At 37.1% G+C, this 24,820-nt stretch overlaps 1 protein-coding gene across 13 annotated transcripts in view; it reads left to right on the top strand.

The window, feature by feature from the left end:
• The window catches only part of ARHGAP32 (Rho GTPase activating protein 32), a 306,989-nt gene that overhangs the window by 198,657 nt on the left and 83,512 nt on the right, over positions 1 to 24,820 (top strand). For all 13 annotated transcript variants that reach the window (XM_045370763.2, XM_074015632.1, XM_045370762.2 and 10 more), the window contains 4 exons: positions 1,419 to 1,556; positions 3,479 to 3,571; positions 4,386 to 4,508; positions 6,054 to 6,131. In XM_045370763.2, the coding sequence (XP_045226698.2) occupies positions 1,419 to 1,556; positions 3,479 to 3,571; positions 4,386 to 4,508; positions 6,054 to 6,131 (432 nt within the window). The remainder of the gene's footprint in view (positions 1 to 1,418; positions 1,557 to 3,478; positions 3,572 to 4,385; positions 4,509 to 6,053; positions 6,132 to 24,820) is intronic.

Genomic DNA, 24,820 nt, shown 5'->3' with positions numbered 1-24,820 from the left:
TTCAATATAACTGGAAGCCAAGAAAGGGCATGGAGGAGTAGCCAGTGAGATCAGTCTGGAAATAGACAGGGCCCAGACGATAAAAGCTGGGATATGTGGGGATAGCTTGCGTTTAATCCTGTAGACCAGTGGCCCTCAATTCAGGCTGATCATCAGAACTAACTGGATCCCTTTCCAGACTTAGTGAATTAGCATCTCTTAGAATATGGATCTGGACACTGTTCTTCAAAAGTCTCAGTCACATTGCTTCTCTGCCTTTCAGCCAAGGTCAAGTGTAGAAGTCTCAGCCACATCTATTATTTCATTCTTAGAACGCTCTGAAAGAGGGAGCTGGTAATGGCTTTTTGTCTATGTCCATGGAGGATTACAGCCCAAAGTGGGATTATGCAAGTTTATCATGTTAGTTTTTGATATACTTGTGATTAGAAATCAGCACCCTCTCGTGAGGTGATACCCTCTGTTTCCACTCCAGTTGTCTGGGGCAGATGGAGAAACTGGTTACTCTGAAGGCTTTTTCTTTCAGACCCTCCAGATTTTTATGAGCCGAAAGACTCTGCGTAAAATTAGATTAAATTGCAAAACTACATGCTATACAGTTGGGATGTGCTCATCATTACTTACCACAGGAGCTTTTGAAGGACTTGCTGTTGCAGTGTGAGCTGATAAACTCTGTATTTTGTAGTTGGGTGTGCAGGGGAGGAGTTCAAAGGCAAAGCATATTAGTAATCTTTCAGGTAAGAAATGATGATGGTCCTTACTGAAGCTTGGGCTATGGGACTGAACAAGAAGTGATAGATTCAAGAGAGGATTAGAAGATGGTATCTAATAAGTATCCTTTTGGAATGTGATTTTTAAAAATGAGCTTGTGAGATTGGGCAAAGAAGGGAAGAAGCCCTGAGAGGCAGGGAGAGCTGAGGTTTCTAGATGCTATGTGAATATCAAATGTTTATAGAGGAAGACTTCATTAGTTTTGATTTTTGAGTATATTTCCGATCTCAGTCACAGAAAATGTTGGTAGTAACAAATCAAAAACCTGATTTTATTTTTCTTTAATTTTGGTTAATATTCTCCTACCCAAAGTTATTTTATGTTTTTATTTTTCTTTTTGGTAGATTTAAGATCACATGTTATCTTAACCATTTAGCAGTTATTGTTCTGAAAGTGAGGCAGTGGATTTTGACCAGCAGCAGGAACAGGGTTGGTGGAGAGTTCTGTCTTATTTTCCATTATTGGCTTTTTAATGTAATATAACTCATTAGAGTGTTTCGCAGTTTTAGCTATTAACTATCAAGTTAATAGAAACTTCTCATTAGAAAATATAAAATCTCATGAATAAAATAACATTATAGAATAAGGCCTGATTCTTAAGTATTTCCCAATAGAGATGAATTATATGAGTTTCTTTTTTCTACCAATAGGGAAAAAGTTGGATCGTTAAAAGAAGTTATGAAGATTTTCGGGTACTTGATAAACATCTTCATCTATGTATTTATGACCGAAGGTTTTCCCAGCTCTCAGAGCTTCCCCGTTCTGACACCCTGAAGGACAGTCCAGAGGTAAGCATTTAGTACTTCAGTACATTTAGTACAGAGGTAATCACTGTATTTGAGTTTGCAGAAATTTTTGTCTGTATACTAAACAAAAGCTTATATTGAACACTCAGGATGACTCCTGGGACTACTTGCCTGTTTCATAACTGAAAAGTTAGTAATGTTAAATATAATGTTTAGAATTATGTTAAATAATAATGTTTAGAATAAGAGAAGGTTCAGTGCATAATTTTATAAGGGAAAACAACTCATAATATATAAACAAGCAATATACATGAGCAAATCATTCTCCAGAGAGCACATAAAAATGGAAGCAAAAATATGGAAAACGTTGCCTTTCATGATCAAAGAAATCCATATTAAAACAGTGTTGTTTGAGTAGTTTATGACAGCATGCTGGGTATATGCACCTACTTTCACCCCTGCAAAAAATGTCTAGTAAAAACATAAAAGATTTCTAAACAGAGGTTCTTTATAGCATCATTAAACCAAAAGTACCATCAGGGAATCAAAAATTGTGAGGAATCTTTAAAAGCAGATGGGATAAGGTTTATGGGGAAGAGTAAATATAGCCTAAACATGTAAGTGCAGCATGACTGCAAAGCATAAGGAGACTAGAAAGTTTACACATAGAAACTGAAGAAATAAAATAACCGAGAGGTACAAACAAGGCTTTTCGAAGGATGATTACTATCCTCTGAGAGAAAATGAAGCTGTCACATCCATGAAATGGATTTAAATAAATAAAATCAGAGATGTAGTAAACGAATATAGGATCATTTACATTAATTTTAATAAGAGCAGACCTGAATGACTGAACTCCATGCAGAATGTACCCAGCTGAAGAGAAAGTCAGGGAGTTGAGTGATCAAACCAAGTCATTTATAATAAGAATACAACCCCTGGAAGGGACAGAAAGTTAACAAGTTGTGAGAGAACAGTTGGGAGTCATGGAGAATAGGTCCAGAGAGGTTTCTGCTGATGGGAGTTATAGGAGGAGAGAGTGGATGCAAGGAAATAATTAAAAATTGGTGTAAACCACTCCCCCCACCAGATCTAAATAAAGCAATGTTCTGAGATTTAGTGGGTTCATTAAGTGTTAAAATATAACGGACACTGCAGCAGGGTCTCAGGAGTGTCTTAAAACACGGATCTCTTTGTACCATAGAAAGTCTAAAAGTCCCTTTATCTGCATTTCTCATTTCTGCTTCATTTCATTTTTTTACTATTGCATTTTTTTCTCTCAGATTATCCTAAAACATGGCCACCACCAAGAGGTCCCAGGTTTTTATCCCCTTTTAAGGGAGCAGCCAGACTGAGCTAGAATCTGTGTCCTAATTCCTGGATTAACTCTTGATTGGTCCAGCTAATATTGGGGCATATTCCTGGACCAGTCAGCTGAACCGTGGTGTAGGATCACGTATGAACATGGCTGCTCCGGCCACAGCCACGTGCATGGAAGATGACAGTGGGTCTTGGGCAAAAGTGTTTCTAAGGAGTAGGGGAAAACTGTAGGATCACATATGAACGTGGCTGCTCCTGCCACAGCCACATGCATGGAAGATGACAGTGGGTCTTGGGGAAAAGGGTTTCCGAGTAGTAGGGGAAATCTAGGCAGAAAAGCCAAATATGGATCTGCTATAGTTATCTTTTTGCATATTCAGTACAGAAATAGAAAGTGATGAAATTAGAAACCATGGAGTAGTACGATCGCTGATAAGGGGCTAGAAGTTGAAGCTCTGCATGAGACGGGGCTGAGTTGCTATTAAGTGCCCATAGTGCTACTGGTAAGTTTCTGTGAAGAATCCTCTGTAACTATTAAAATGCCTAAAGATCTATAGATTTTTTTCTTCCAGAAACCATCAGTTTTCTCTGCCAGAGAGCATAGTATCTTTCCTCAGAGTTACACTGAATCTTTTTCTTTTCAGTCGGTCACTCAGATGCTTATGGCTTACCTGTCACGCCTTTCAGCTATCGCTGGCAACAAGATCAACTGTGGGCCCGCCCTTACCTGGATGGAGGTATTTCCTAATTCACTTTTCGTGAAAAATGTATATTTAAATTATCTACTTAAGAAATTTGATATTAACATAATTTTGATATCTATTGAGCTTCAGGAATCAAAGAAATGGAGTGTATTCTCATCATCTGGGAGGATAGATATGTGATATAGGAAATATTTGTTCATCTCAAATCTTTCTTTGATAATCTTAGAAACTAATCTTAATATATTTTATGAATATCAATGATACCTGTTGTTTTGGTGTTTAATATACTAATGTATATATTCAGTACTTTTTTTTAGTTGACTTAGTAATTGAAAATGTTTTTCAGTTATTTATGAGCAAGGGACAACTTCCTAAAGGGTCCTCTTTAAGAGTAACTGTTGAGTGAAACGTTATTCAGTAAATAGATTACATATTTATTCTTAATTTGCATATGTAGAGTTATATTGTTTTCTCCTCCCACTGGAAAATGGGAATGCAAGATGGAAAGTGGAAAGAATATGGAACTATGGGCCAACCTGCATTGAGATCTTGGAAAAACTATTGAATCTCTTATAAATTACATAGCCTCTTTCATCTTTAGCATCCTCACCTTTAAATGATGATAAGTATTTTTTAGAGTTGTGAGGATTAAATTAAACCATATATGTTATAGGCACAGCACAATGACTAGCATATTTTAACTACCCAGTAAATGGTAGGATTTTTTTTTTTAAAGACTCTTTGGGTTATTGTATCTCTAAATTAAAATGAATTTCTCTTCTAGATAGTCAAAGAAGCATTTTCAGGTCCAGTGTCTTTATCTCAGAGTACATTTTCTTTGTGATAGATTGATAATAAGGGAAATCACCTTTTGGTTCATGAGGAGTCATCCATCAACACTCCTGCTGTTGGTGCTGCCCATGTTATCAAGAGGTACACCGCTCGAGCCCCTGACGAACTGACCTTAGAGGTAAATAGCTAAAGAGGTTGTTTGTTATTTGGTTCCTGCTACCTTTCTGGCCTCATCTTTGACTGTTCTTAACCATTTCCTTAATTTAAAAAAAAATGAAAAGCACCAGGTTTTTCCATAGTCCTTTATCTTTCAGCCTGTAATATCTTCTATTTTTGTTTAAATGACAGTACTTATCCTTTAAAACTGAGGTTAAATGTCTCCTCTTTTGTCTAGGAAGTCATTCCTGATCTCCCTCCCCTCACTCCATGCAAATACATACCTCCCAAAAACCTGAATTGAATGTCATTCTGAACTGTGCTCATGGCTTATTGCTGACACATCACTTACTACATTTAATCATGATTGTTCTCTTTGTCTCAGTGAGCTTCTTGAAAGCAAGGTCTGTCTTTTTGTGTTTTTGTACCGAAAAACAATACCCAGTGGTACTTTTTTTTCCTATATTGTTGAAAGATTGAGTTAAAGAACAGATAAAAGGTGAAATGAACACACCTTGCTGTCAGATATAAAAGGAGGGGAATTAAATTTGTTCCTCTAAAAATATATATTGGCTAATGAGGAAAAAAATGCTGACAGTTAATTCAATTTAAGAAATAACAATATAACTTTTTACTGCATAGAATCTAAACTGTTTTCAAACTTTTAAGTTCTGCACAGAAAGAAATGTAGGTCTTGGAATGATGATGTCAGCATATATGGCTTTACGAAATGGCTTATACATGATTTGAAAGATCAGTTGTGAATATACAAAAGAAAAATTCCTAAAGCTCTATAGTATATGTTAGTAACATTGCTCTGAAGTTCTTAACTATGTTTTATCATAGATATCAGCATTTCTTTTGATTGAAGAATATAACTTCTGTTGAATATATTATTAAAAACTATTGTAATTTTTATATTTATGATTTTATATGAGTTTATATAAACTCACTAGTTTTTCTTTTACAGTGAAGAAAGTTAGCTCTTTAGTGGATATAATTATATTTTACTATCTATTGAAAGAAGTGTAGTTGTCATCAAATTTTATACTTACTAAGCATAACCCATCTTAGGCCCTTTTCTATATGATTAAATAAGATATGTCAAGAACTCAGTACAGTGCCTGGCACAGGGTAAGCACCCACTAAATGTAATATTAAGGGAATCTGTTATTGTTTCTAAGCATGAATATTTAAAATTATCTTTTATAAGTGAATCTGATCACTCTCAGTGACAGCAGTAACAATATTTTAACAGAAGTGATGATAATGGTGTGATGCCTAACATTTAAAAATCTTATGCTATTAATCTGGCTTTCTGAAGTTACTGCACATGTGTTAGTTGAATCACAGTCTTTGTGTTGCTTAACTTTTTGTAGACCTCTCTTTCACAAATCATAATATAATTAAATTGTTTTTAAAAGGAAGTAGTACTTTTTTTGGAAATTACTGGCCAGAGCATGAATAGTAATTTACCTTTTCATACAGTTCAGATTTAAATTCTAGGTATAACAATTGGTTTAAATTTTAACTAAAACCTTTTTGCTTAAAATTTTGATTCTCCTAGGTGGGAGACATTGTTTCCGTTATTGACATGCCTCCGAAAGTGTTAAGCACATGGTGGAGAGGCAAGCATGGATTCCAGGTAGGCAACAACAAATTAGGTGTGGGAAAATTCAAAGAAAAGTTTTCTTTATGTTTCAGTAATACTTTTGTTTACATGTACTTGTAATGGACTTTGTCATCAGAAATTTTATCTGCAACGATAGAAACTGCAGATGGTAATGATAATAGATTTAGATTTCCTTTTCTAATTACTATTTTGGTTGTTTCTTATCTCCTTCATCTTTAAATGGTGGTGTAGCCAAAATATGAATAGAGTCTCAGACCTGATGGCCACTTTTCGGTTACAAGGCCTGGGGAGTGACCTTGCTTTTAATACAGGTTTTTAATCATGATTCATATATATTTCCTTTCTGGAATTAAGTCAGTTTCATTAATATTTTTCTATAAAAAGGCATTGTAACTGTTTTGTAAACTTACTTTTAATTACAGAACAACAACAGAATCTAAAGCAATCTCATTTCTTTTTCTATATTCAGTAGTCCCTTATCTACGGCTTCCCTTTCCATGGTTTCAGTTACCTGAGGTTAACCAAGGTTCGAAAACATTAAATGGTAATTCCAAAAATAAATCATCGGTTTTAAACTGCATGCTGTTGTGAGTAGTGTGATAAAATCTCTCCCTGTCCCACCCAGGACGTGAATCATCCCTTTGTCCAGCATACCACACTGTAGATGCTACCTGCCCCATTAGTCATTCCATAGCCCTCTCAGTTATCAGGTTCACTGTTGAGGTATTGAGGTGCTGTGTTCAAGTTACCCTTATTTGACTTAATTGTTTTACTCAATTATTGGTTACTGTAATGAACTCTTACTGTGCCTAATTTATAAATTAAACTTTATCACACATATGCATGTATAGGAAAAAGTATCCTAGGGTTTGGTACCATCTGTGATTTCAGGCATTCACTGAGTGGTCTTGGAACATATTTCCTGCAGATAAGGAGGGACTACTTTGTGGCTAAACAGTTTGGGACCTGATAATGGCATCTGTTAGACTGACTTAGCAACTAATTTTTATGAGGAGTCTCTGAAAATGCCTTAAAGTTGTATCCTTAATATATAGCCTGTGGCTTTTTGTGGTCTACTTACACAAGTGTTACTAAATACTACATAATAAAATGCTCATGCGATGTTGTTAGAAATTTGATAAGCATTGTATAAATACTTTGAGTTCTAACTACATATTAAATAAAAATGAATTATTAGCTTTACAATAAAATATATTGTATTAAAACATAGTAATACAATTTAAAACATTATAAAATGGTAGATAAGAGTGTGGGCTCTGGCTCCAGATTGTCTGGGTTTTAATCCTGTGTTATCTCGGGCAAATTATTTAATTCTCTGTGTCTCAGTTTCCTCATTTGTAAAATGGGGATTATGGGACTATTGTTTGCCTCACATGGTTATCTTGAAGATTAAATATGTGAGAATAAAAATAGAACGTACTTAGACCAGATCTGATGGATTTTTTTTTTTTATCAATAAGTGTTGATTTTTAAATTTAAAGAATTCTGGTTTTTATTTTATAAGTTTAATTTTATCTATCGCTTTCCCTAGTATGAAAGCATCTACAGTAATTTAATTTGGTTGTTAAGACCAGAAAAACCCTGTCACATTACCCTACAGCTCTTCTTGTTTGTGCTTTTGGGATCCTCTTCCATCTGTGCTCTGATTTCTTAACAGTTATGAATAATAAGTGCTTTTGATTAAATATAAAACTAAATAGAAGACTACAGTTATCTTTTTCCTATTAAGGGGTCAGTTCTTCATGTTAGTGGAAATGAACAATAGACTTAAGGGTCTCAAAGATGATCAAAAGATTAATTTGGCTTTAAAATAATAGTTATGTTGTGGTCTTGATGTTACTAATAACTTTCTTATATCTATATCTATCTCTCTCTCTCTCACCTTAGGGAAGTCATTTGCTTTGTTTGGACTTCAGTTTCTTCTTAAAATCAGAGGGTTTCATTTACAATCTCTCTATTCCTTCTCAACATTTAAATTCTATGATTGTCTTCCCTTTGTTTGTGTAACAAGTATTTATTGAGTACTGATTCTCTGCTACGTGTATAGCTTTATACTCCAAAGTGGTGTTGAGACTCACAGTTAGTTTATTGCCTAAACAAACTAATTCTTTTTCAAAGTGAGTATAAATTAACTAGTCTAAAACTAGTTAAAAATTAGTTTATTGCCAAAACAAATTATTGAAAACAAAAATGAAATTTCTAACTTCAAAGACTGATTTGTAACTGATAATGAAAAATCTTTCCTATAGGAATGCTATTTTTCATCTTGATTGGTCTTAGAAAGGCAATCGTATCTCCATGGATCATGTTGGAGTGTACCTGTGAGAAGAGGCATTGATGTGGGGGGTGCCCGTGTAGCCAGGAGCAAGTCTTTAAATGTTACTGTCAAACTTTTTTTAAAAAGAAATTCAGGCTGGGGGCAGTGGCTCACACTTGTAATCCCAGCACTTTGGGAGGCCAAGGTGGGTAGATCACGAGGTCAGGAGTTCAAGACAAGCCTGGCCAACATGATGAAACCCTGTCTCTACTAAAAATACAGAAATTAGCTGGGCTTGGTGGTGCATGTCTGTAATCCCAGCTACTCGGGAGGCTGAGGCAGGAGAATCTCTTAGAACCTGGGAGGTGGAGATTACAGTGGGCCAAGATTGCGCCACTACACTCCAGCCTGGGTGACAGAGCAAGACTCCGTCTCAAAAAAAAAGGAAATCAGTATTTTAAGGCAGGAATCCACAGTTCAGCATTCCTTGCTGTTTCTGCACAATTAGTCCGTTTCTAAGAGCACTCATGGTTAATTGCAGGGACAGGTGTGAAAGGGGAGACATGCTGAGCCTCTGTTACCTGCAAAGTATAGCTCAGTACTTTACATGCAGTGTTTTCTTTAATTTCACAAAGCTTCTAGGTAGTTACTCTCCTCCCGTTTTATGGGGAGAAAACAGTGTTCGAGATGTTTAATAAGTAGTCAGGATGCTAAGTCAGTAAGTGAAGGGAGTAAGGACTCAGATCTAAGTCTGCTCCATCTCATTGCCTGAAGAGCACTAAGCATGATTTCTGCATTCACTCTCAGATTATTAACGTTCTTCCCATCAGTTTTCTACCGTATAAAAAGGAACATCTTTCCTGCTCAACCAGCGAGCAGTATATGTAAAGATTAGCCAACTACGGACTGCAAAGCATGTATGATTACTGGTGGAAACATTGCTATTACTGCGTGTTATGTTTTTATGTGATAATTAATCAATTGTATGCTGGGGAAAAGCTCTTCAGACTGTTCACGACGTCCCCTACCTTTGTTAGGTATTTTTAAATTGTAAGCCTGTGCCCCTCCTGGGAGATACTCTGTTGAGAGAGGAAGACAATCATGGTAACTGTAAATCAGACGTATTTCCACATCCTGATTTTCACGTTTAACTGAAATAATAGCTTAGTTCGGTGGTTTTTATACTTTTTATTTTAATCCAGTGGAATTATTAATCAAATAGAATCGTGCGCGGAACCTCAATGTGAGAAAAGGTAACCATGGAGCTACCCTGATTGGTTCAAGTCAGAAACGCTGGGCCTTATCCCCGTGCAGCCTGCCTGACTGGCCTCCTTCAGGCCTTCTGCAGCAGCCCGAGGGGCCTCAGTAGGGGTGAAAACCATGAGTTTAGCTTACTAGCGGACCTCACTCTGTGTAGTAGATATATCAAAAGCTGTTTTAAAATTTTAATTTTAAAAAGCCAGCCAACAGTCTAAAGTTTATTAGAGAAACATGTTCTTTATAAGGAGATTTTTTTGTGATGCCTTTTAGAAGGATAGTATCTGGAGTTTTTAAATTTCTCTAATGTAAATTTTGTCTGAATTCTTGGTACTTTCATATATTCTGATGTGGCTGGGGGATATAATTTCAGAAGGCAAATAATCATATATATGTGATTGTGTATGATATATATATATATAGTGTTATGTGTGTGTGTGTGAATTTTTTTTTCTGTTATTGGGCATAACAGGTGACCCACTGATACTTTTGTCAGTGGGAGCTGTTTCTAGGGTTTGTTCATTCCTTAATTGGTCTGTTAGGTACTGTGTTCATTTGCTAGGACTACCATAATAAAATACCACAGACTGGGTGACTTAAATATTGATAGCAAATATATTTTCCTACAGTTCTGGAAGCTAGAAGTTAAGGTACCAGAAGGTTTATTTTTTTTCAAAAGGCTTCTCTCCTTGGCTCGCAGATGGTCACTTTCTTGGTGTGTCCTCACATGGCCTTTCCTCTCTGTGTTTGTCTGTGTCCTAATCTCCTCTTCTTGTAAGAACATCAGTCAGATTAGATTAGGGGCCACCTCATTTAACCTAATTACCTCTTTAAAAGTTCCCATCTCTAAATATGCAGTTGATCCTTGAACAACATGTGTTTGACCTTTGTGAGTCCACTTATACACGCATTTTTTTTTTTAACCAAACACTATTGAAAATACAGTATTTGTGGGATGCAAAACTCTCATATTCGGAGGGCAGGCTTTTGGAATATGACGTGGGATTTGAGTTTGTGTGGATTTGGCTATATGAGGGGGTTCTGGAACCAGTCCCCCCCAGGTATGCTGAGGGATGACTGTAGTCACATCCTGAGTTCCTGGGGGTTAGGAATTCAACGTTATGAATTTTGGGGGAGAGGGGCACAATTTTTAGCCCATAATAGATGTCAACCAGTCCTGAATGGAGAAGTCGGTTGGGCCACCTTTAGGGCTGGCCTGAAGGCACCTCAGGGACTCTCTTACATAGACTTGGTGGAGAACAGGTCCCTACCTGAGCCAGGCTGGTTCCAGGCTCAGGGCAGGCAGGACATGGAGGACTAGCAGACCTCAATACTCTCCTTGGGGTCTCTCTGATGAGTAGGGAGTTCAGGGCTCACCAGAACTCCCTGGAAGGTGCAGGAGGGCTTCCTGGAGGAGGTTACACTGGAGCACAGTGTTGCATGTGTCTTCTTCCGAGAGGATGTCCGCATGACCCACTGATGCTTCTGTTAGCAGGAGCAGGTGCACAGGCCAGGCGGGGAACAGCATGCACCTCGGTCAGCCAGCTCGCCTGGCTCTGGTTACATGTGAACCTTGTAAACTGGGCTCTGGCTGCAGAACACAAAGGAGGTTGTGTGTCACAGAGGTGGCAGTGTCTTCCCTAGCAGTGTAAAGGAGACAAGGGCCTCGTCTTGGTGTTGGCTGTCACCAGTGGTGTTCCTAGGGATTGAGATGTTTTAGTGCAGGACTCTCTCAGGAGAGAAAGGGAAGAGGAGCAAGGATGCGGACTACTGCTTCCTACGATGGAGGCCGAGTGAGCTGAGGTGTCACCCGCTTGAGCGCTGCTGCAAAGCTTTCTGAAGCTCTTTGTTGATACCCGGGCCCGGTGTGTCTGCACTTGCAGCTCTGCTCAGCTCAATGTGTTCATGGCATGTTATCTGGACTCCACTTTTCTTTTGTCAAGGTCACGTTGTGTGTGTGTGTTCTCCTTTCTGGCCGGCTGTCAGGGCATGACAAGGCACAAGTCTCTGTGCAGAGATCCTTCCTTAATATTGCTGTGAACTGGTGCTATATAGTTGCTGTACTGTGATTTTAATATTTAAAAAATAGAGCTGGGTGTGGTTCCTTATACCTGTAATCCTAGCACTTTGGGAGGCCAAAGTGGGAAGATCGTTTGAGCCCAGGAATTTGAGACCAGCCTGGCCAACATGGTGAAACCTCATCTCTACTAAACTTATGAAACTTACCTGGGCACAGTGATGCATGTCTGTAGTCTAAGCTGCTTGGGAGGCTGAGGCAGGAGGACCCCACCTGAGCCTGGCAGGTGGAGGTTGCAGTGAGCCAAGAGCCAGACCTTGTCAAAAATAAAAATAATAATCAATAGACTTGATTTTTGTATAGTTACAGATTTGCAGAATAATTGAGCAGATAGTTCAGAGTTTCATGTAATACCCCTGCCCTCTTCCCTCCCCATACCTTCCCCTGTTATTCACATTTGCTTTACGGTACATTGAATAGAATCAGCAAAATGCTGATCTTTACCAACCATCAGCTGATTAGCTGAGTTTACCTACAGCACTGACTTAAGCAGTGTTTCTAGAAGAGTGGTCTTAAGGAGCACCAGGGCCAGAATCACACAGATAAAAATACAGTCTGAAATCATACCTTGCAACTGTTGAAACAGTTCTGGGGCTTGCTTTTTGTTACAATTAACGACCCAATATTGAAAACTATTATTAACTAAAGTCCATTGTTTATATTAGACTTCACTTCTTGGTGTGCCTTCTCTGGGTTTTGACAAATACATAATAGCATGTGTCTACCATTATAGTTTCACGCTGAATAGTTTTTTTGGCCTAAAAATCTCCTGTGCTTCTCCTATTTATCCTTTCCTGCTGAACCCTTCACAGCCTGTGATCTTTCACTGTCATGTCTTTTCCAAAATATCTCTATTGTTAGAATCATACAGTATGTAGCCTTTTCAGATTGGCTTCTTTTACTTAGTAATACGCATCTAAGGTTCCTCTGTGTCTTTCTCTGGCTTGATAGCTTCTTTTTTAATCACTATCTAATATTCAGTGTCATGGATGTGCCACAGTTTGTTTATATATTCAAGTATTGAAGGACCTCTTGGTTGCTTTCATGTTTTTAGCAGTTATGAATGAAACTGCTATAAACATCTGTGTGCAGGTTTTTGTGTGGAACGTAAGTTTTCAAGTCTTTTGAGTAAATGCCAAGGAATATCATTGCTGGATCATATGGTAAGAGTATGTTGAATTTGGTGAGAAGCCACAACACTGTCTGCCAAAGTGCCTGTATCATTTTGCATTCTTACCAGCAGTGAATGAGAGTTTCTGCTGTTCCACGTCCTCACCAGCATTTAATAATTACCAGTTTAAAAAAATAGCCATTCTAATAGGTCCGACAAATAAAGTTAGTTTGAGGAATAGTGTTTACCAAATGTATTGAAGGGTGCTCTTCTGCTCTCTTCGTTTTGTTACCAGTATTTCTTTTTATTCTCCTTTTGCCACTGACTCTTAAACTTGAATGTTTAAAGGAGGCTATGTTTAAACATCAAATCCCAGGACCTAAGCCCCTAAATGTTGTTTCAGTAGTTGTGGGGTAGGATACAGGACTATTTTTGTCCATGTGTGCTGCAGGTAAATTCTGCCAGTCACCTGCATTTTGCCAAGTTCTATTCCAAGTATTATACTAGCTCAGACCATAATTTAGCCGTGGGAACAGAAGGATAAGTTCATCCATGTGTTTAAATTATACTGTGACTCTCTTTCTTTTCTTAAACTTCTGGGAGTAGGAAGTGTGAAATTATATTAACTACAGTAATTTGAAATTCTGATCTCTGTGTTTTTTATTTGTCACCTAAGGAGTATATTGAATCTCTCATCTTTGTTTTCTGAGGTGTTTCATCATATACTTCAGAAAGTAAAAGTAAAAACTCTTCCCGTTTTTCTTTGTTTTTAAACTAACTGGCATTATTATTAGATTTGTGTTCTTGTCTGTAAATGATTGTTAGAAATGTGAGGTGATGCCTCAGAGAGCCCTTTTTTCTGGGTAAAGGCATTACACAAATACAACATGTTATCATATTTTAGGATTGTTTGTTTTGTGCAGTGTCTCTCAGAGTTTTATCTAGGAGCCACTGGTATCTGAATGACCTGAGAAATGTGATAAAAATGGATATTGATCATCAGAATCTTAGGGGATGGGGTCAGGAGTCTGAATTTTAACAAGTTTTTCAGATGATTATTATGCACAGAACATGAGAACTGCTGATCTTGGTTCCCATTGTTTATCTTGTGTGCGGATAAAGGGAGCAATCAAACACAGTTTAGAAACTGTGTTTTGTTTCTCCCTCCCCTCAGAAAATCTTCTGTAAAGCACATCTGGGACACAGTTAATCTAATGGCCAGAATCTCATTTAGAGAGCAACGGAATTTTATATACCTACCCCATGTTCTCTTCGTTTTCCATTAGATGATCAAGGATCACCTATTTTGTTTTTCATAGTTATCCCCAAATATTGTGAGTTTTTGTGCACAAATATCAGAGAAGCAATTCTTGGACAACACAGTTTTTTTACCTCAAGAGTATAATGTGGCTCCAAGTAACTTAGTTTTAGAGAAATCATCTTTATTTCACAGGGCAGATATTCAGAAACCTTGTCTTGTATAGTAGTTTAATGGATTTGCTTATATCTCTGCTTGTTTATGTAAAAACCATCATATTCATGTAATACCCTAGAATCCAAAGCTGCATCTTTTCATTACTCAAAATCAAATAGAGCAAAATGTTTACTCTCCAGTTAAGTAATGGGAAATCATATTATACTGTAAATTTTCATCTGTAATGTGACATAATTTCAGGAGAAGGGGAATTATGTGATAATGCAAATGAAAGAAATTGCTAACATTTATTTAGTACTTAGGTGTGCTTTTCGAAGTGCTTACCACTAACCTTTAATTCCACAACTTTGTGAAGGTACTATAATGATCTCATTTTAGATGAAGAAACTAAAGCACAAAGGGTTAAACAACTAGCCCTTTGTCATTACACTGTATATTGCAGAGTTTCTATTGAAGCCTATACATTTTAGGCAAAGAACAGGTCATGGTAATAATTTAATGAATAATAGTGGCTCCGCTTGTTTACTTGTATGAATCATAGATTTTTGTACAGTGGAAGATGATAGTGGACCATCTGGTTCCAAACTGTCATTTTAAAATGGTAGAAATCTGGAGACAAAGAAATTTAGATAAATTTTTCTGTTTCACAAAGACAGTAAGTACATGGTATAGCCAGGACCAGAATACAAGCATGATGACTTTTAATTTTGCATTTCTTTTCCTTTTGGAACCTAGAAATATATACATTTTCTTAATTTATGTTTTATTTGTTGCTACTTTTTCTTTTTAGTGCCATTAGATACTATTGATGTTGGAGATAAATTTCCTGCTTGATAGCTTTTTGTTAATTTATAGCATCAGAATATGTCTTACCAACTGATGCTTAAATACTCAATTTTATAGAAATTCTTGACAAAATGGCTATGGCAGTAGTTCTTAATCTTATTAAACCCTACACCCTCTCTTTATGACAAGTATTTTCTAAAATCATTTCTTGTCATTCTAAAATGGAATGTACAAATTATATAACTACCTCCATTAATGTACACTTTCAAAAAAGCCAGCATAAATTTTCAGATATAAAGGAGAAATAAAAGGAAAGCCATTTATGTATTTAAAATACACAGTATGTTTTTAAATATAAATACTTGGTACAACTATGAGAAGACCTCGTTATCCTAAATGTGGTCCACAGACTCGCAGCATTCACTTCAGTCAGAAAATATGTAAAACCCATGTATAATAGTACTAAAACCAGGAAATACTTAGGACTGTATCTGAAAAAAAGGATGTGAAAGAGCTATCTGCTGAAAACTACAGAACATTGCTCAGAGACATCAAAGAAGATCCAGATAAATGGAGAGAGATACTGCATTTATGGGTTGGAAGACTATATATTTTTCAAGATGACATTTCTTCCCAAATTGATCTAAATCACAATCCCAGGCAGGCACTTGTGTAGAAATATACAAGCAAATTAAACAATTCAAATGGAAATGCAAAGGACCTGGAATATAATAGCCAAAACAAATTTGAAAAAGAACAGAGTTGGAGAACTAACACTAACTGAAGATTTACTACAAAGCTACAGTTTCAAGAGAGTGTGGTATTGGTGGAAAGATAGATAAGTAGATCAGTGGGAAAGAATAAACAGTCCTGAAATACATACATACAGTTGTACCCACGGACAACTGACTTTCAGTGAAGTTCAAAAGGCAATTCAGTGAAGAGATACAGTCTGGTTTACAAATGGCAGTGGAACACTTGGATATCCATATGTCTCCAACATAAACTTTATTTCTTTTACCATCTACAAGAATTAACTCAAAATGGATAATATACCCAGATGTTTATGAAGTATAAACTATACAACTTCAAGAAGAAAACGTAGGAGAAAACTCTTGTGGCTTTGGATTAGGCGAAGATGAATCTCTGTCTCTCTCTCTCTCTTTTTTTGAGACAGAATCTTGCTCTGTGACCAGGCTGGAATGCAATGGCCCAATCTCGGCTCACTGCAACCTTCGCCTCCTGGGCTCAAGAGATTCTCCCACTTCAGCTTCCCAAGTGGTCGGGACTATAGGCGCAGGCAACCACAGCCAGCTAATTTTTGTATTTTTAGTAGAGACAGGGTTTCACCATGTTAGCCAGGATGATCTCCTGACCTTGTGATCTGCCCACCTCGGCCTCCCAGAGTGCTGGGATTACAGGCGTGAGCCACCGCACCCGGCCCATATACCTAAATGTTTATAAAGTGTAAACTATACAACTTCAAGAAGAAAACATAGGAGAAAACTTTTGTGGCTTTGGATTAGGCAAATATTTCTTAAATGTGACATCAGAAGAACAATTCATAAAAATAATTTAATTTCATCAAAATTTAAAACTTCTGCTCTTAAATTTGCAAGAAAAAAAAACAGCCCCATGAAAAAGTGGGCAAAGGATATGAATAGACACTTCGCAAAAGAAGACGTTTATGCGGCCAACAAACATGAGAAAAAGCTCATCATCACTGGTCATTAGAGAAATGCAAATCAAAACCACAATGAGATACCATCCCATACCAGTTAGGATGGCAATAATTAAAAAGTTTGGAGACAACAGATGCTGGAGAGGATGTGGAGGAATAGGAATGCTTTTACACTGTTGGTGGAGTGTAAATTAGTTCAACCATTGTGGAAGACAGTGTGGCAATTCCTCAAGGATCTAGAACCAGAAATACCATTTGACCCAGCAATCCTATTACTGGGTATATACCCAAAGGATTATAAATGATGCTACTATAAACACACATGCACACGTATGTTTATTGCAGCACTGTTCACAATAACAAAGACTTGGAACCAACCCAAATATCCATCAATGATAGACTGAATAAAGAAAATGTGGCACATATACACCATGGAATACTATACAGCCATAAAAAAGGATGAGTTCATGTCTTTTGCAGGGACATGGATGATACCGGAAACCATCCTTCTCAGCAAGCTAACACAGGAACAGAAAACCAAACACCTTGTGTTCTCACTCATAAGTAGGAGTTGAACAATGAGAACACATGGACACAGGGAGGGGAACATCACACATGGGCCTGTTGAGGGGTGGGGGACTGGGGAACAGATAGCATCAGGAGAAATACCTAATATAGATGGCTAGTTGATGTGTGCAGCAAACCACCATGGCATATGTATACCTATGTAACACACATGCACGTTCTGCACATATATCCCAGAACTTAAAGTATAATAAAAAAATTAACTTTTTAAAAAAACTTTTGCTCTTTGAAAGACATATTTACTAGTACAAAAAGACGTATCACAGACTGGGAGAAAATATTTGCAGTGATTATATCTGATAAAGGACTACAAAGAACTCTTACTGGGCAAGCTCAGTAGCATGTGCATGTAGTCCCAGCTACTTGGGAGGCTGAGGCAGGAGGATTGCTTGAACCCATGAATTTGAGGCCAGCCTGGGCAACGTATTGAGATGCTATTTTTTAAAAAACAAAAACTCTCAAAATTAGAGAAGAAAACAATTCAATTTAAAAAATAGGAAAAAATTGGAGCAGATATCACCAAAAGGATATATGAATGCAAATTAACACATAAATAGATATCCAGCATCAATAGTCATTAGAGAAATATAAGTTAAAACAACAATGAGGTATTGCTTCATAGTCATTAAAATTGCAAGGATGTGGAGAAATTGGGATTCTCATACAGTGCTGGTGGGAATGTAAGATGCCACAACTAATTTGAAAACAGTTTAGCAGTTTCTCAAGTTAAACACTCAGTAAGTCATCACTTAATGTTGTCAGTTGGTTCTTGGAAACTGCAGCGTTAAGCAAAATGACATACTGTCTAATGAAACCAATTTTATCATAGGTTAATTGATATAAATGAGAATTAAGTTCCCACAGCACAGAGTAAGTCAGGTCACAGTTTCCAAGAACCTGTCCATGATGTTAAGGGAGGAATTACTGTACACTTACTACATGATCTAACTGTTTAGAGAGAAAAAAGCCTGTGCCCATATAGAAACTCATACGTGAATGTTCATAGCATCTTTATATGTAATAGTTTAAAACTGGAAACAACCCTAATATCTGTCAGCAGCAGATTGACAAGTGGTGGTGTCCATACAATAGAATATTACTTAGCAGTGAAAGGAATAGACAGTTGATCAATACAGCAACATGGGTGATCCTCAAAAATATGCTGCATGAAAGAAGGCAGACAGAAAAAAGAGTATATTATAGAAGACTTCACTTATGTAAAATTATAGAAAACGGAAATTAATATATAGTGATAAAAAGTAGATGAGTAGTTGCCTGAGGAGCAGGGATGGGAGGGTAGGGGAAGGAAGGATTACAAAGAGATACAAGGAAACTTTTGGAGTTGATGAACATATTATAATCTTGATTGTGGTAATAGTTTCATGGGTGTTTTATCAAAATGTGCATTTTAAATATGTGCAGTTTACTTTGGGTTAACTACACCTTAGTTAAGGTGGAAAGAAAAGCTGCAGGAGCATTCTTGACTTCATGGTGTTCATGCATCCAATCCAGTTGATCATGTCTGTCTCTTCTACCTCTGTGGTGTTTACATTCGTATACTCTCCTTGCTTCCTCATGCTGTTGTCATGCACTGCAGGTTTTATTCTCTTTCCTAGCCTATTTTTGCAAATTCCTAAAGTGCTGTACTGCTTCTTTCTTCCTCCCTTCCTTACACCTTGAAAGGTATACAGTGCTAATACTTTTCCTTTTAGAACATGCCTATTCCTGCGCTTTTTCTGCTCAGAATTTGTCACTTTTATTTCCTACAGAAGGAACTTAAAACTCCTTGTCACGATATACAAGATCATCTAGGATCTCCGAGTTTATTCTTATTTACCAGTTTTACTTTGCACTGCTCTATTTTAGAAACTGGATGTTCCGCCACATGTAACTATTATTTCCCCCCTTAGTACACAAGTTGCTCTTTTCTGCTCTTGTGTCTTTTTATCTATGTGTCTTTCCACTTACAATGCCTACTCTATCCTTTCTTACTCCTTCCAGGGCTGAAAGGTATTACAAATTAGTTAAAACTTTAAAGCAGCTGTAATCTAGTTTGTCTTATTTGATATTGTATTATGGCAACTGGGAAAAGAAATTTAATCGCCCCAGCTACTTGCTGTACAATAAACAATTATGTTCAATACTCAATATTATGCTTAATATTATAATTCCACTGTTCCTCCCAGTTTTCGCCCATCAATTACTTCCTGCCTTCACTCTCCTCCTTTTCCATTGCAGATTCTAGAGCCATGATTACATTCACCTATCACAAATATATTCTTAAACCCTTCACCCTTTCATTCTTCTCTTTTATCACTAGTGGTCTCTGTTTGGCTTAATGAAAAAAAAAAAAATACCTTACTACTCCTTACTTAAACTGTCATTAGTATCCGATTTTCTTTTTCCCGACACTTTTCTCTTAACTGACTTGACACAGTCTCCTTTACCAGGACACCCTGCTCTACTGCACCTCTGACGTTTGGAGTTGGACTGCCTTCTTATTCTACACTTTTTGTCCTTTGCTATCTTACTTTCTCAACTTTAAAAGCCATGTTTATGCCCAGCTCTCAGATTTATACCCTGATCTTTAGCTGTGTTTTTGACTCTCAAACCTGCTTATCCGGCTACAAGAGTAATTTTTTATTTACATGGAAATTAGGGAGTTGACATTGAAGGAGACAGTATAAACAATGCAAAGAAACCAGAAGCAATGTTGTGCTTTTGGGGACATACAAGGAGAGTGGGAGGTGGGGGGATTGGTAGGAATATCTCAAAGAGCCCAACGCAAGAATTACTAGGCAATAAGTAAATGGAACCAGAACTAAAAAGAAAGGACCTGAGGAACTTATTTCCGGTTTTTGCTTCCTTTGGTGTGTAGCAATTGTTATTTCTTTGTCTCTTCTTTGTTTGGAAAAATATTTCCTAATTCTGACAATTCAATGGAGATAATTAAAGATTGGGAACTAGTTCCAAAATTATAGCAGACAAACTAATTGACTCATTGACTTACCGTACGTCTATTTGATCAGCTGTGCTGGGATGGTGTTAGCAGGCCGTGGGAGTCAGACTGGGCAGAGACTGTAAAGAAGATTAGGTTCTTTAAGCATGTTTCGGGAGTGGGGAGAAAATAATTAGCATTTCTAGACAATAGACTATGAATTTGTATTGGTTCAAATCTCCTTAGTGATGTGATTTTTTTTTTCTGCAGCAGTACACAGACATGCAAATATGGTACTGTATTGATTTAGTTGTGGTGATTTGCTGAATTGGTTTGGCAGGAAGTTAATATTGCAAGGAAATTAAGGGTACTGATTTAAAACAAATGCTTAATCACAGGATCCATATTGGATAGCAAACAAACAAAACAAAAAACCTGGAATTGGGGGGATAAGTACCTTAGGGGGGAAATATGAAAGGGATGGGATGACTCTGTGCCAACTTCCGTTGTTATAGAATATCAACACTAGAGACCTGAGAGGATAGGAAGTTGTAGTCAGAAAATGAAAAACTGGAGTTTTAACACTCTGAGGCCAAATAATTCCAATTGAAAAATCTGTGGTATATTTTTAGGAGTGAGCAGTGCTTCTACTAAGTTTAATTTTAAAAAGTTTGGCTATGCCAACAGTGCTAAAGTTTCACTAGCCATAAATTAAATAAATAAACCAATAGCAGAGAGTTGTTTTTTTTTTTTTTTAAGTCAGCAATAAGCACATGATTGTTATGTTGAATTTCTTTTTAGGTTTTTGTTGATTGCTTCAAAGAGACTATAGTTAGGATTAGGTTCTGTTGTTAATTCTACTGTTTCCAAAGCTCCAGGCTTATTTTATTGCAGTAGTTTCTTTTCTCATATTCCCTTTAAGTTACACCAAAGTATTTTTCAGGACACACACTCACTTTTGAAGCCAAACCAGGTTTTCTTTTTAGTTTGAGTATCCCCCAAGGTAGAAGGAGATCAGAAAAACCAGATTACAGTTCGTTCCCTTTACATCTCTCCTGGTTCTCCTAGAGTCAGAGGGTGAGCCATATGCTTGCTAAGCCACCAGAAACTGATTTACCAGGAGCTGTTAGAGGTGGACAGGCACAGGACGAAGTGTATGGATATACATCAGTGGTCAGCTGGAGCCAACTGTGAAATTTTGTAGGACAGTTGTTAAAAACAGCCATTATTAAAAATTAAGATATGTACATTTACAATGAAATGAATTTTATTAAAAACAAAGGTAATAATCAAATATTTTTGTAATTATTTTACCGTTTATGCTCTTGAAGACCTTTCCAGCTACTCTCTCTGTATGCTATCAATACTGTATAACTGAGTGCTCTTTTGCTTCTCTTTCCAATTTTGTGTTCAGTTGTATCAAGTTGGTAGCTTGAAACCAGCCATGATGGGAGTATTTATACTGTGAACACTGGAAAACACTGGAAATCAAGGCCTTTCCTCCATGGAGAACTAGTTGTTAAACATTTATCAGCACACCATGGGATATATTAGCATGTCTGGTGGCTTTTCACTTTATCTCAAAGACTTGAGTGAAAACTGTCAACAGGAAGGTCTCTTCTTTTCAAGACCATTCCTAACCTCTTCCAGCCTTGTCTCTACATTGTTCTTTTCCTTCTGTTACTGTGTTTTTATTACCTACTTCTTTACCATCATGGGCCCTCAATGCTGGCTTTTTCTCCATCTTCCATTCTGTTCCTAGAGTTGAGTCTCATTTTGACCCCTGCCAATATACCCAATTCTGCTCTCCCTTTCCAGCCACGTACATTAAAGCTTTAGAAATTGCCACAGCTGCAGAAAGAATAATATACAAAACAAGATGACATAGTTAATGGATCATATTTCCAGAGTTCCAGTCACTTTTTACCGTTTGACATTTTATCAAAGTGGTTACTATTTGGTGAAATCTTAGGTGAAGTATTCATCAGAAAAGTGTAAATGTTCATTAACTATACTTTTAAGGTTAGTTCCATTCTCGTGTGTAGTATTTTCAACAGAACACCATTTTTTAAGATGAAAATTTTGTGATGGTAAAATAGAATCTGTTTGCCTTTCACAAATTCATAAAACTGACTCTTTCAAAGCCTCCTTGATGGTTAGGAGTGATTTTGACTTCAAGAAACAAAAAACTGAGTGGAAAAGATGGTGGATGTCTAGTGCTGAGTCAGCAGCTTAATGATTCTCTCAGCCTTTCACTTATGGTCAAGTGAAGACCACTGCAGATCTAGTCATGACACCTGTGCTCACATGCTCACAGCACAGCGGAGGAGACAGGATGGTAGCAGAGCTGTGTTTACATGTGTCGTGGCTTCACCTGAATATAGGGAGTCTGAGAAACTGTATAGTTTAGCTAGTAGTGATATTACACTTATGATAAAGTAAAACAAGAGGGCAGGGATTGGAGTTAGGTATTAGGTGAGCCTACTGTAGATCTACCTCTGTATAGTATGCAGTAGCATTTCCCTGTATACCTAAACCTAATTCATTGTGATGAATTTAAAAGGTGAAAATGTAACTAATGTATGTGATATAGTTCCCTGAGAAGTACATTAAGCTTTCTTTGTTCAGTCTTTGTGAGGAAGTGATGGAAAACTTTTTTTTTTTTTTTTTTTTTTTTTTTGCCAAAAGATATTTGAACTTAGAAACTAGGCTAGTTACTTTCACATAAACTCTTGAGGTGTAGGTAGTGTTATCCCTAACGTTACAAATTAGGAATCTAAGAGATGTTAAGCAGTTCGCTCTACATCACAGAACCTAGTGAATGGGTGAGTCAAGTTTAGAATCTGGACTTTTCTCATAGGCAAGTTGCAGATGTTTATATATTGAAATGAATTAGAATGTTATAGAAAGAATGATATTTGAGAGTCAGGAAGCTGAAGCAGATATACACAAAAGGTGGCATTATGTGTAATATCCATTTGATGGAGGAGCTGGAGCCTTCTAGCGGTTCTGGTAGCCAAATACTGGGATAATAGTAGCATTTTACTTATACATTAACCCATTTATGCCTAGTGTTTCATTATTGGAACGCTAAGCCTGTGGGAGTTATTTCTATCCTACTGCTCAAGGTCATTGCCAAGGTCTGATTTTTCACAAAAAAATTTTGCAACCTCCACCATAAATGGGTTAAAGCTTTAGAAACTGCCACAGCGGCAGGAAGAATAATATATGAAACAGGCTGCCGTGGTTAATAGATCATGTTGTTACTAGACCATCAGTTAACAAACCAATGCATTTTACTCTATGCATTTTATTTATACTAATCCACTTAATTCTCATCACAACCCTTATCAGATAGGCATTGTTATTACCATGTTTATACAAAGAGACTAAAACACAAGGAGGCTAAGTTACAGACCTAATCTAGTAAGTGGCAGACTTAAGATTGAACCCAGATACTTTTTTTTGTAGTCATGTGTTAGCCACTTTAATATAAAACGTGATGAAAACTCAATTACAAGAGTTGAAAAGGGCATAGAAAAACCAATGATTGTCCACTTTATTACAATTTTTGAAATCTGAGACTCGTTAAAAAAAAAAAAAAAACTTACGTGTTAATTTCAGCTGAGGGTTAATTTTTTTTCACAAACTAAAAATTACTGTATGGGAAGATCAGTGTAGCAAACAGTACAGTTTACGAACCCAAGCCACAAACTTATTGTTAGTAATCATGGTAAGAAACATAGCCAAAGACCAGCTGATGCCTCAGTTAAGTTTGAAAGAAGCTCTGCCTTCTGTGAAGGCAGAGAAGAAATATGCAGGCGATTCTCCTTCAAGAAATTTGCATAGAGGCCAGATGTGGTGGCTCTTGCCTGTAATCCCAGCACTTTGGGAGGCTGAGGTGAGTGGATCACCTGAGGTTGGGAGTTCGCGACCAGCCTGACCAATATAGAGAAACCCTGTCTCTACTAAAAATACAAAAAATTAGCCAGGCATGGTGGTGCATACCTATAATCCCAGCTATTTGGGAGGCTGAGGCAGGAGAATCGCTTGAACCTGGGAGGCAGAGGTTACAGTGAGCCGAGGTTGTGCCGTTGCACTCCAGCCTGGGCAACAAGAACAAAACTCCATCGCGAAAAAAAAAAAAAAAAAAGAAAAGAAAAGAATTTCATAGAAATAGAAAATGTTAGAGCCTTTACCACAAGTGAAATTGCAAAGCCGGAACATATTCAACTCAATCCAGAGAGCACCAGACATTAAATTGGGACCAAGGTAGAATTGAACGTTTAATTTCCAGCCCTGCGGCTTGGAGAGCACTGTCATTTCAGACGCGAAAGCCAGCTGCAGGTGAGCTCTTTTAGAAACACGAACTTTATACTCCATACATTCTGAAACAAGGCAGATATTTCTACATTGTTTGAATTTCAGAAGGATACCTCCAGGCATCAGGGTCTCTTTCAGAGTCACTCTTGAAATAGTTACATCTTCCCAGCCTTGGGAACCACCTTTTTGCAGTTCTCTAGCCTTTGCATGCACTGAAGCACACCACTTTG

The sequence above is a fragment of the Macaca fascicularis genome, chromosome 14 (assembly GCF_037993035.2).
Source record: "Macaca fascicularis isolate 582-1 chromosome 14, T2T-MFA8v1.1".
In the NCBI taxonomy this organism is placed as follows: Eukaryota; Metazoa; Chordata; class Mammalia; order Primates; family Cercopithecidae; genus Macaca; species Macaca fascicularis.
This window is presented reverse-complemented; position numbering and strand designations above follow the sequence as displayed.